The sequence below is a fragment of the Triturus cristatus genome, chromosome 2_1, assembly GCF_964204655.1.
Source record: "Triturus cristatus chromosome 2_1, aTriCri1.1, whole genome shotgun sequence".
NCBI lineage: Eukaryota > Metazoa > Chordata > Amphibia > Caudata > Salamandridae > Triturus > Triturus cristatus.
Window position 1 is genome coordinate 1,144,599,738 of NC_140581.1, and position 12,312 is coordinate 1,144,612,049.

The 12,312-nt window shown below is 45.5% G+C and overlaps 1 protein-coding gene across 1 annotated transcript in view; it reads left to right on the plus strand.

The window, feature by feature from the left end:
- FRMPD1 (FERM and PDZ domain containing 1) overlaps nt 1-12,312 on the plus strand; it is a 923,611-nt gene that overhangs the window by 721,781 nt on the left and 189,518 nt on the right. Inside the window, exon 12 of the mRNA XM_085636581.1 lies at nt 11,396-11,488. Within this exon, the coding sequence (XP_085492707.1) occupies nt 11,396-11,488 (93 nt within the window). The remainder of the gene's footprint in view (nt 1-11,395; nt 11,489-12,312) is intronic.

Here is a 12,312-nt window from a genome sequence, read left to right on the forward strand (position 1 = left end):
CTACTGTCATGTACACCGCACCCACTCACAATTCAACTGTATCTTACTGAGCAATTATCTTATGGGACGCACTCGAGTTGCAGAGATTGGCTCGATTTCAGTCTCCACCCACACCCCTGTCAGGATTCAACTAGATATAGGAAAGAAGAGACAGTAGGGAAACTGGAGATTGCATCCATCTCTACTTGAGGGCCCACTTACTAAAAAATAGATAGGACAACAAATAGAGAAATATTTTTAACACAATGATGGTGGAGAGGTACCTATTCCTGAGGTATGGGATGCCTTTGAGGCAGTGGTTCAGGGCCATTTCCTACCAGTGGTCGCTGAACAGAAGTGGTTGTGGAAGCTCGAAATACAAAGACATAAAGTTGAGGTCCGAGAACTTGAACGGGAATGGCAACAACTGCGTCATGAGAGCACGTGCGACAGCCAGAGGTCTGCTGCTTATCACTACACCAACAGAACGGAGCTGGCTCTGCTTCACCTTAGAATTAGAGCCTATGTGGACAGGGGCAAAGTAGGCACACCCATTCCTAAGAGGCAAACGTGAAAAAGAATAAGTGGAGGAAATAGTAGCTCTTTCGAGAGCCCTTCTACTGAACAATGAGGAGAAAGTTGACGAACTGCGTGATTTTTATGAAAATTTGCATAGAGCAGCCTTCTCCAACAAGTAGCTCGTAAGCTACTGATAGCTTTCCATCTACCTTTAAGTAGCTCTCTTCTGTGCAGTCCAGCCTACTAAATTAAATGCTTTTGCACAGTTTAATTAATTTATGTATATATCAAAATTAAAAAGTGTTTAATCAGGACACAAATATGTGTATTTTCATTATTCATAAGCTGATATTGAAGAAAAGTGGTGGATTTTCGGAAACCTATTTAGTTATTTGAGTGATAAATCATGGGGCACTGGGAAGACTTAATATTAATATTATTAACTTAGTTCCAAGGTCATTGCAGCTATGGTTGTTATATATTACCCCTGTAGGGACATTCCACATAAAGAAGTATTTTATAAATTAATGCCATCACCCGTGCCTAGTGCACTGAGGTGATAAATGCTGGTAATCTTGCAAATTACGGCCACAAATGTAATCTTGTCTGGTGCGCTCAGTATTACAACAATATTAGTAGCTCGGGAAGCTTTTTATTGAACATAAGTTGCTCTTATTCCTGAAAAGGATGGAGACCCCTGGTATAGAGGGATCTCTTTATCCCCATCAGACAAGGAGGTCTTTTTGGAGTCAATTAACCTAGATAGGATTACAGCTGCCCAGAGAGACTCAGAGGTGCTGCTGGCCATCAAGGCCCTTAAAACTAATAAGACCCCAGAAGCTGATGGCCTTCCTGCCCAATTCTATAAGACATACATCCCCCAACTGATCCCAAAACTCACTGATCTGTTCAACCACTGTGCCGCCACGGGCCGTTGCAGAAACATTGGGGTAGCCAGTGGTGTCAGTAATCCCGAAATCCTCCAAGATGTTCAGTATTGTGCCTCCTACTGATTTATAGCCATACTAGACATCGACGCTAAGTTATACACAAAAATCCTTGCGGCCCGGATCAACTCAGTGCTGAATGCTCTAGTGCACTCTTACCATAGCAACTTCATTCAGGGTCTCCAGGCTCATGACAACATTAGAACATCCATCCACCAGATCGAGAAGACCTCCCTTAAAAAGGTCCCAGCAATTTTGTAATCCCTAGGCTCTGAGAAGGCCTTTGATTGGGTGGACTGGACCTTCCTGCTTCTTACACTGCAGAAAATGGGCTTTGGCCCAAAGTTCCTAAAGATGATTTTATCCAACTACTCCTGTTGCTAGCGTAGCCCCTGACGGCTACTTTTCTACACCATTCAGACCGACTCGGAGCACCATACAGGGGTGCCCCTCTTGTCACTCCTGTTTGCTATATTTATAGAGCCCCTTGCATGTCTAAATAGGCAGACTACTGCGGTCACTGGAATCCGATTCAGTGTGAGGGAATACTAAATTTCCCTTTATATGGACAACGTTCTTTTGACTCTGGACTTGCCTGCTGCCTCAATCTCGGCAGTAGTGAAACTCTTAGAAGCCTTTGAGGGGGTCTCCGGGGACAAGGTTAACTACGATAAATCCTAAATTCTTTGGGGCAGATTTACAAGCCCCTTGCGCCACTTTTGCGTCACATTTCCCATGTTAAAAGTGACACAAAAGTGGCACAAGGGTCTTGTAAATCTGCCCCTCAGTGTGACTCTCCTGCAGTAGGAAATAGCCGTGCTGGTGCCCAGCTTTCACTTTCAGTGGGCCGTGACCGACCTTTGTGCTGCTAATTATCCACCTCTCCTCACACTATTGCCAAATATGTCCACACACCATTTGAACAATAATTCGCCAAACTGATTTGCACCACGAGGTACCATCTCAACATTGTATAGACTACTCGTAGCACATGACACCCCACCCTCATGGCAGCATAATAAAGGGTGGGAAAGGGCTCTAGGGGTACAGGTGACACCAAACTGATAGACTACACAGAGACATACACTCCTCATCTATCTCATCATCTATCTCATCCCTGGGGCGGGAGATACATTACAAACTGTGGTTCACTACACCTCCCCGTAAACTACACCTCGTGTACTGATGTTGGAGAGAATGCCGAGCATTAGGCGAGTCGCTTCTCATCTGGTGGGAATGCCAAATTATTCGCCCATTCTGGGATGAGGTATTCGAGCTGCTTCGCAAGGTCCTTACATTTCTGCCCCGGCGACACCTGACGTTATGCTCCTGGGTTTAAAACCACTCAGTCAGTCATAAATCTTTATTCGATCTCTTTTTAAACCAGACCATAAGAGCACAATTTCAGCAAGTGAGCCATAAAAGCAGTATTATAAAACCGTATAAGAGCAATAATAAAATAATTGAGATCTTTGTGGAGTTCTAGACAGTTTTGTCAAATGAGCCCTGGTCGAGTAAAGATAATATTTATTTTAAACATTTACAAGAACAGTCAAGGTTTTATAAGAGTTTTAGGGGAGCTTAATCCCACCTTACTTAAATATATCAATTTTTCCCATTATTACAACAGTTTAAGACAGCAGACCCCGCTTCCTCTTTCTCACACTGGCTCACAGGAAACTTGTTACAGAAAAAGCAAACAAAGGGATCAGAGAGTGCCTTTAGAAAATAAAGCACCACCCTACATTGCGTTAAATTGTAGCACCTTAAAATTGGAAGGATAAAAGCTTTTCTTTCAGTATAGTACACCTTGCAAAATAATACTAAGTGTATATCTGTCTGAGGCGAGTGGTTATCACACGGGCAGGGGGACAAATCTGAGTGTTTAAACTTCCTCTCTGGGAAACCTAGCATCAGTGGAATGAAGTTCAGGCAGAAATGCAATAAAATTAATCTATGCTGGGCAATACTGATGCAGGAGAGGTATGAGAATCCTTCCCCTAATCTTGGGGGGGTGAGATCATATGCAAGGGACACCTTTTGTCGCTGGTTCTTTTCCCTCCAGGCGGAATTGGCCCTCTAAAGGTATAGCTCAGTGATTTGCTGTTTTGAGGCGCTCCTGCAAGATGAGGGGTCCCTAAATAAATTTCCCTGCCCGATTGCAGTCAATTCTGCCCTACATATCTGAGCCAGCTAATATTTTTATAGTGATCCAGCTTCAGACAATCGCCAATTATGCGTTGCATTAAATTACCAGTGAACTTACGCCAAATCGAAAGCCACAACAAGACTGGCGCCAGTCTAATGAAATCTAGCAAATAGGGAAACCCTAATTCAAGGTGTAAAATGTTGTTAAAGAATGAATGAGGTAATGATACCTTATTTTTGAAGAATGTGTCTTCCATTTTCTGGAGTTGGTCCGTATTTGCCATCCCCCAGACTCTAGCCCCATTCGCTGCCGATGCCTTTGTTTTTGCGCGATAGATATTTTTTATCGTATCCAGGGGACTGGCTCCTAACTTTCTAGCAAAGTCCTTAATAGCTTGAAGGCTCCTTTCCATGCCTAGTACTCTTGCTGCCACCAAGTTTGTCCAGGAGTGATTCTTGTCGAATAAGACTCCCAGGTATAAAAAGGAGTCTACCACTTCGATTTTCTTTGGAGCCAGGTGGATATGTTGGGCTTTCGCTCCTCTGCCGGCTCCACGCTATGATATTGAAAGATTTTGATTAATTAACTCTAAGGTCTAGTGAGGCCATAAATGAGGCATACGATGTTTGTAGGGTGACCCCTGTCCTGGCAATTAGGACCACATCGTCCGCATAGGCCAGTATCGAAAGGGGGATGTTGTCAAATGTAGGCTCGTCCAGAGGTGAGCCAGTCAGGGCCGCCCCCACCCCGTTTGTATAAATGGAAAAAATAAATGGAGCGAGAATGCATCCTGCCTGATCCCCCTCTCCATCTTAAATGAATGTGTATATTTCCCATTTATGCCATACTGAACGCAAGCGGTGGCATTGGTGTATAGCTGGCGAATGAAGCGGATTATCAAGTTGTCGACTCTCATCCCCTCCAACATGGGCCACAGCTTCTGATGGGAAACACAATCGAAGGCCGCTGAAGGGTCCATAAAGGCCATATAGATCTTCCTGCCTTTTACTTTGGTGTATTTGTCTATGCAAAGCGATGAATTAAGACATTGGTCGCCCGTCCCCTTTCCCCTCTGGAAGCCATATTGCGCCTGCGTCAGTATGTTATGTTCTTGGGCCCAGTCCTCCAGTCTGGCTTATAAAAGCCGGCCTATAAGCTTGGCGGTGGTATCCAGAAGGGAGATAGGACGATAGTTCTTCGGACTGGCCCTATCTCCTTTCTTGTAAATAGGGACTGTTACGCTCTGGTTCCAGGATGGTGGGGGACCCTCTGCCGCTATGCTATTAAATACATTTGTCAGTAGAGGGAGCCACATATCGTAATTCTTCTGGAAAAGATCGATTGGGACCCTGTCAAGGCCCGGGGCCTCTCCTGGAGCACAAGCCTCCTGCCCTCTTCTGACTTCAGATAGAGAAAATCTCAAACTACCTTGGGGTAAGGTGGCTAGCTCGGGAGATGATGGTGTGGGGGAGGTGTTGGAGTCAGATACTTTCAAAGTAGCCCACCCATGTGTACTCGTCTACATTTGAGTCCAGGGAGGGATCCTTGTAGCCTTTAAAGTGAGGGGCATTTATAACTTTCCAGAACTCCTTGCTGCAGCCCGAGGCAGCAGCTTGCTCAAGGTCGTCCCAGGCCTTCTCCCTGAAATCCTTCTCTCTTATTTTTCTAGCCTGCTTGTAGTCGCCACATAGCGATCTTATCAGTGCTGGGTCTCTATGGTGGGCCTTTAGAGCATTGACAAGGGCTTTCCTTACCATGGAGCATGGTTGATCAAACCAACGGCCAATTCAAATGGAATCTTTTAACTTTGTACGGGTAACTGCAATTTTTAATTTTAATAATGGGGCTCTAAACTGGGTGACCAGTTGCAAAGGGGAAGAACCCTCGCCCATGCAATGTAAAATGTCTTCCATGGCTTGGGCTATAATTTCAGGTGCCAGTTTCAGCTTCTCAACCTGTGCCCACTTTAATTGGTAGCCATTTTTCCTAGTTAGCAATATGTTATCTACTACCTGTTGATATGGTCCGATGGGGAGTGACGGACAGAGCCACGCTTCGACAAGAAGAACACAGGGGGCAGAGCAAAATACCCATTTCCATGGAGTGGGACCACATGATGGAGTCGTTAAAGGCTATAGATTTAACAGAACCTACTAGTTTTCAGACTGTGTAGAGTATTCCCAGGATACATTACGAGGCCAGAACACTCCCATCTAGAAATATAATCACATTCCAGGCAACTCAGTCATTATAAAGGCATTACAGATAAAGATGCTTTCTGCTGGAGCACTGTACAGAACAATATCAGTTAACATGTATAAGGGTGAGCCCAACATGGAGGTGGAGGGAGGGGGGCCTGTTTTGACAAATTAGAGTTTGAAACAAGTACTGAAAATATGGTCATGTTTATTAACCTGTTATTAATACGAAGGTATACAGTGGGCATGTTTGTGTGCAATTGGTTCTACAGCAACCAACTGAAGCAATATAAATGCAGAGTCAGCAGAACCTCATAGTACTCTGCTGACCTACTCTTATATGATTTGACAACGGCCCAAATACCGACTGTACAAGTGAAATTGATATGTGTATATGTACTGACAATATGTATAAAAATCAATAAAATTGTGTGTTAAAAAAAAGAAATCTACTACCTGTTGATGTTTTTTCATTTTGCAGGGAAAACTTAGATGGATGAGTAGAATAGCATGATCGCTATAACATGTAAATAGATTATCCACGTGGGCCACTTTTCCGCTTATTGCTGAAGAAGCTAAAGTGAAGTCAATCGTTGACTCATGATTACCCCGTCTGAATGTTTTCCCTATCTGGCCTGCTTTTATTGTTCATTATTTCCAGATTTCTCGTGAGTAGGAGACTGTTCAGGGTGTTACCATATTCATTGTGTGAGAAATGGCTGAGGGGGTTGCCCTGAGAGTCATCCAGGCCGCACACCTTAGCCTCATTATACTTGCAAAGGTGAGTATTAAAGTCCCCCACCCAGATAATGTTAAGTGGGCCCTTTTTTGTGAGTGTGTTAATTTTTCCCAACTCTCTAGTTAAATCTTCTACCACTACCTTCATATTCCTCCCAAATACATCATTATAAAAATTGATTAAAATCCAGGGGCCTTCGTTTCTGTGCATGAGTTGGAAAAGCTGGAAATGGGTATTTGATGAACCGGCCTGCCTTACTTGTAAAGGTATGGTATTAGAGGTTAACGTTAATAGTCCCCCCTTCCCTCTGCCTGACGTTGATGGCACTGCGGGAGTGTGAAATGGGCAGAACCCTGGAAAGAAAACCAGCTCCTTAGCCCATGTTTCCCGGAAGCAGATAATCTCCAGGGATTGCCAGAGATAATGCCATTGTTCATTGCCTACCTTTGAGGCAATTCCTGCCACATTCCAGGATTCTAGGCTAATCTCGTTTTTATCCGCTGTGCTCCACGTGGAAGGAATCATAGGGGTTATCTGCGTTCCATGCGCTGTACTGGCTGGTGTTGCTGTTCTCCCAGCAAGTAAAAGGGAAGGTGATGGTAGTCAGTCATAAGATTCCAGATCTGAGAGGGGGCAAATCGATTTTGCAACCTAAACTTCAGAGTAGTGTTGGGGCCCTCCACATATCTCATGAATGATGGACCTGACCTTGGCCTGCCGCTCTGTCCTGGTGTTATACCCTATTTATAAAAGTGCTCTAATGGTAAAGGGACAATCTGGGTGCTCCAAAAGGGCGATCTATGGAGATTGCTTAGAAGAAGATGACTCACGTGTGCATTGTTGAAGTTTATCACCACACAATCTCCCGCAATGGACTTTAGTGAGCTACCCAACTATCATACTCTCTTAGCCATGATGATTTTGTTGGCCAGCTGGTGGTTCCTCATTCCCGAGTTCTTGAGATGGTATGAAAGGCAGTGCAGGCATTTGTCCATTAGCTGGCAAATTACTGTGGCAGGTTTATCCCACATTTGGCAATGATCTCCGAGCCGCTCAGAGCTCTAACCAAAAAGAATGCAAGGTGGCAATGGTCCAGTGAGGAAGCGCAAGCGTTCATGGAACTAAAAGGGGCTCTACTGCAAGGTGCAACTGTGGCGTACTTCAAACCTGGACAGCCGACGGAGTTGGTCGTGGATGCCAACCCGGTAGGGCTGGGGGCAGTGCTCCTGCAGCAAGACCAGAGTGAAGAGTGGGTGCCAATCGCGTACGCCAGTCGGGCCCTCACGGCACTGGAAACACAGTATGCCCAGATTGAAAGAGAGGCACTTTCGATACGTTGGGCCTGCCAACATTTTGACATATATTTGTGTGGACACAGCTTCAAAGTGGTTACCGAACACAAACTACTGGTACCCCTGTTTGGAGGAACAGCCAGAAGTGGGCCACCACGGATTGAGAGATGGGCGGTACAAATTCAGCACTACAAGTTTGAGGTCGTGTACCGTCCAGGAGCGAACAATCCGGCCGATTACTTGTTGAGACACCCATTGGCCATCTGTCCGGGGGCACCTCTGGAGGTGGACGAAGGAACAGAGTCATTCATCAAGCAGGTCGTTGACGCCGCCTGTCCGCGAGCTCTGTCAGTTGAAGAAATCGTGATGGCTACCAGAGAAGACGCCTGCCTCCAGGCTGTCAAGGAGACACTGCACAATCATCAATGGAAGACAGTCCTCCAAGGATCCGGCTTGCTGACAGTGGAGGAACGGGAAGCGTGGCTCGGACTGTGGAGATGTCGCAAAGAGCTGAGCGAAGGGTGTGAAGGGGTGATCCTAAGCGGAGTGCTCAAGGTGATACCATCCAAGCTGTGGAAGAGAATAGTGGACCTTGCTTACCAGGGACACCAAGGAATCGAGAAAACGAAGGCTCGCATCAGATCGAAGGTGTGGTTCCTGGGCGTCGATCGCATGGTGGAGGAAAAAGTAAGGGGATGCCATGCATGTCTGATAACAGGAGCGGAGCCACCCACCCTGCCAGTGGTAACCGAAACACCCAGCACCACACCTTGGGCCAATATCAGCATGGACTTTGGGAGTTTCTCAGACGGGAGGCACACGGTAGTCATGATGGACAGTTATTCAAAATTCCCTGTCGTGGAAGTTTTGAACTCAACATCATTTGAGGGGCTGAAACCCATTCTGGAGAAAAACTTTACACTGCTGGGGATGCCCGAGGAGGTCCGCACCGACAACGGGCCTTCCTTTCAGGGGCAGGAGTTCAGAGAGTACATGGACCTCCACAACATCCGTCATCGGAAAATAACACCTCAGTGGCACCAAGCTAACAGACGTGGAGAGGTTCATAAGAACTGTGAACAAGGCTCTCCGAATCGGAGTGGACCAGGAAGAAGATCTAGAGCGGTGCCTGCACAGGTTCTTATGTGCATACTGGCAGACCCCCCACTGCACGATGGGATGTGCCCTGAGTGACCTACTAATGCAGCGAGCCGTGAGAGATGTAGTGCCTGCAAGCAAGCAGTGGGTGCCGGGGGTTCTGGACAGTGTCCGTGCACAAGCCAAACGCCAGCAGACAAAAAACAAGGCCAGCCAGAAGAGGAGAGCTCGGCACAGTAATATATGCCAAGGAGATCAGGTGGTCGTGAAAGACCGGCATCCAAGCTGGGAGTTCCAGACAACTTTTGAGAAGGAACCATGGGAGGTGGTCCGGGTACAAGGGTCAATGATCACAGAGAGGCGAGGAGAACGCCAGATTGCAAGAAATGCATCATAGTTTAAGAGGGTGACCGCTCCAGTGCTGGACACGACTGGCGAAGTAGAATCAAGGAACGACAGGCGCTCATCCACGGAAGAGACTGAGGCCGGAGCGCCAGAGAAGGAGGGACATCAGGAGGAAGGAGAGGAGTCCAGTGATTTTGGGGGCGACTACCAATGAGAGTCAGAGGACAGAAGGGAGCAGCACCCCAAGAAGAGGACACCCTTACTGGCTGAGAGACAATCCCCAGCCCAGTCTGAGACTGAGAGACTTTTTGTGTTGAAGTGAAAACAGAGAATGTTACCAGAGACTCCCTCTTCAGTCTGTTGAGTTTATTATTTTAGTTTGTTCTGTTGTCTTCCTTATTTTAGTTTGTTGTTTGAACATTCGTTGGTTAGATGGGATGTAGTGAGCCACCCGGCTCATACAATACATTGTTTCCAGCAACTCTCTGGGCCGGGCGGGGACCGGGGAGTATAAATAAAGTGTGACGTCAGCGCTTCTGGCTGACGGCACGTACCCAGTGAAGAGTGTGGTCGTGGCTCTGTGTTGTCCGCAACTGCTACAGGCCCCAACTCCCATAGTGACCCCCTGATCCCCTAGGCTATCCCGGTAACCCCCACCATCACACTCTGTATTTAACAGCTTTTTTCGCGTGCCTCATTTATTTGATTCGGTGATTTGTATTCAGTTGGTCATAGGCAGCACCATTAAGCAGCGTGGCTGTTAGTGATATAAAAGGTTTAAAGCATTCACACACTAAGGGCCTCATGTAGGAAGCCAAATACCGGTCGGTAACGGCCGATTTTCGGTAATTATACCGTTACCGACCGGTATTTTGGCCATTGGTATGTAGGGGGACAAACTTTGCTTTCGGAATTTACCGAATCGGTAAAATTACCGATTCGGTAATAATACCGAATCGGTAATGTTACCGAATCGGTAACTTTTCCGAATCGGTAATTTTACCGATTCGGTAAATTCCGAAAGCAAAATCGAGATGTAGGGGGAGTGTGTGTGTGTGTTTAAGAGTCGGTATTTACCACCAACTTATAGTTGGTGGTAAATAATGAATGTATGTGTAAATGCATTTTTACGCGCGTAGCAGTGTGCAATGTGGCATACATACATGCCCTTAGGGCATGTATGTGTGCCACATGTGCACACATGGCCGAATCAGGGGTGCAACAGGGTGTCAATGTGACACCCTGCCACCCTTGTATGTGTTCCCCCCATTACCGAATCGGTATTTACCGATTCGGTAATGAGGCATACCTTCCCATCAATGGGAAGGTATGCCTCATTACCGAATCGGTAAATACCGATTCGGTAATTACCGACTAGTAACGATTCGGTAAAAAATACCGACTCATTACCTACATACCAGTTACCACTTCTAAAATACCGATTCGGTATCGTTCGGTATTTTAGAAGTGGTAACTGGTATGCTACCTACATGAGGCCCTAAGTAATTACCTGCTGCCTCCCTGAATGACACACTCACCTGTCCTTAACTTCCCGGACTGTGGACTTCTCCACGTGTGAAAGATAACATAGTTTGGACAGGGCCAATGAAACAGCACCAAAGCTTGAAGTAGAAAGGGCATTTGCCAGCATGATCTTTGTTAGCCTTTACTCTATTAGTCTGAGCGACTTCTTCTGCGTGAAGTAAATCTGAAGGCCTGCAGCCATCGATTTAATTAATACCTAAGAGATAGTGTTAGAAATGAAGTCAGGTGATACGTTATTTTGTGCAAGTTCTCCGAGAGCGTGCGCTGTTGAGATACCATCTGTCACTTGTTTAGAGTATGTTAGAAGGTATACAGAAAATTGTGTTTAACGTAATTTTTTCATTTAGAGAAAAGTGGCATTGCTGCATCACTGCGCATGACATGACGTCGTCTAAACGTGGGCCAAAAGTGCGCAGACCTGTAGCAATGTGTTGTAGTTTGCACGTGCTGTAATCCTGATGATCGTATGATTGCCAGCCTAACAGGTGTTATCTTGGCAGTTACAAAATTCCATTTTGAAACTCATCTATGAATTGAGTTGACAGGAATATTAACTGCTATTTACGTTTTGTATTTTTAAACAGCCTTTGTCAGCTGCCCAGGTTCGTCTCAGTTACCTGAAAATACTCGGAGAACTTAAAACCTATGGAGGAAAAATCTTTAATGCAACGTTGCTGGTATGTAGACCATTTTAAAAACGATCTTTTTTCCTTGAAGTACATGTTTAATGTTGGAAGACCTACTAACAGTCTTTAGGCAAAGAATACATCCTCGCTGGAAATATCCTGTCAAGAACCTCCCTGGGCCAGTTGTGACGTGAGATTGTTAAGATTCCCACAAATACTGCGAACTAAGGCCAGCACGCCTTGTACAGTGTGCCATATCAGCAGAATCAGTGGTAGGGTTCATAGTGAGGGCTCGAGGCCAGCCCACTCACAAAGCGTGAGTGCCACGCAGGGCGTCCACAGTGAGCTACTTCAGAAAGGGATTGTAACTAGACTTTATACCTGCGTTTATCTGCACCTTAATCGTGGTAAGAAAACGGGTCAGAAAAAGGAAAGTATAAAAACTCAAAGGCAACTCGCGTTATGTGAAGGATGACGCCTGCCTTGGGTGACCATGGGAGACGCCTGGTTTTGAGTTAGAAGTTCAGGGAAAGCTGAACATTTCTGCAAGAAATGCTTCAATCTGAAGGGAATCCGCCGGTGGTTTTCCTTCCTCAGTTCCACCAGTAGATTATTTTCTAGTTCTTTATTTTTTCCAGCACCAGTTGATTTTCCACTATATTTGAATGAATATTCTTCAGCGTTTATCAGCAATTTGCCTTACAATATAAAATCATTAATAAAAGCAATTAACTATATACATCACATTATTGGTTTAGAATCATTCAGTAAAATCGTTACAATATACTATCATAATTAATTAGCGAGAATACATTTACTTGTTTATAAGACATATTTAGCCCTCCAAGTAAATTAACTGTACAAAAAGTTGCCGT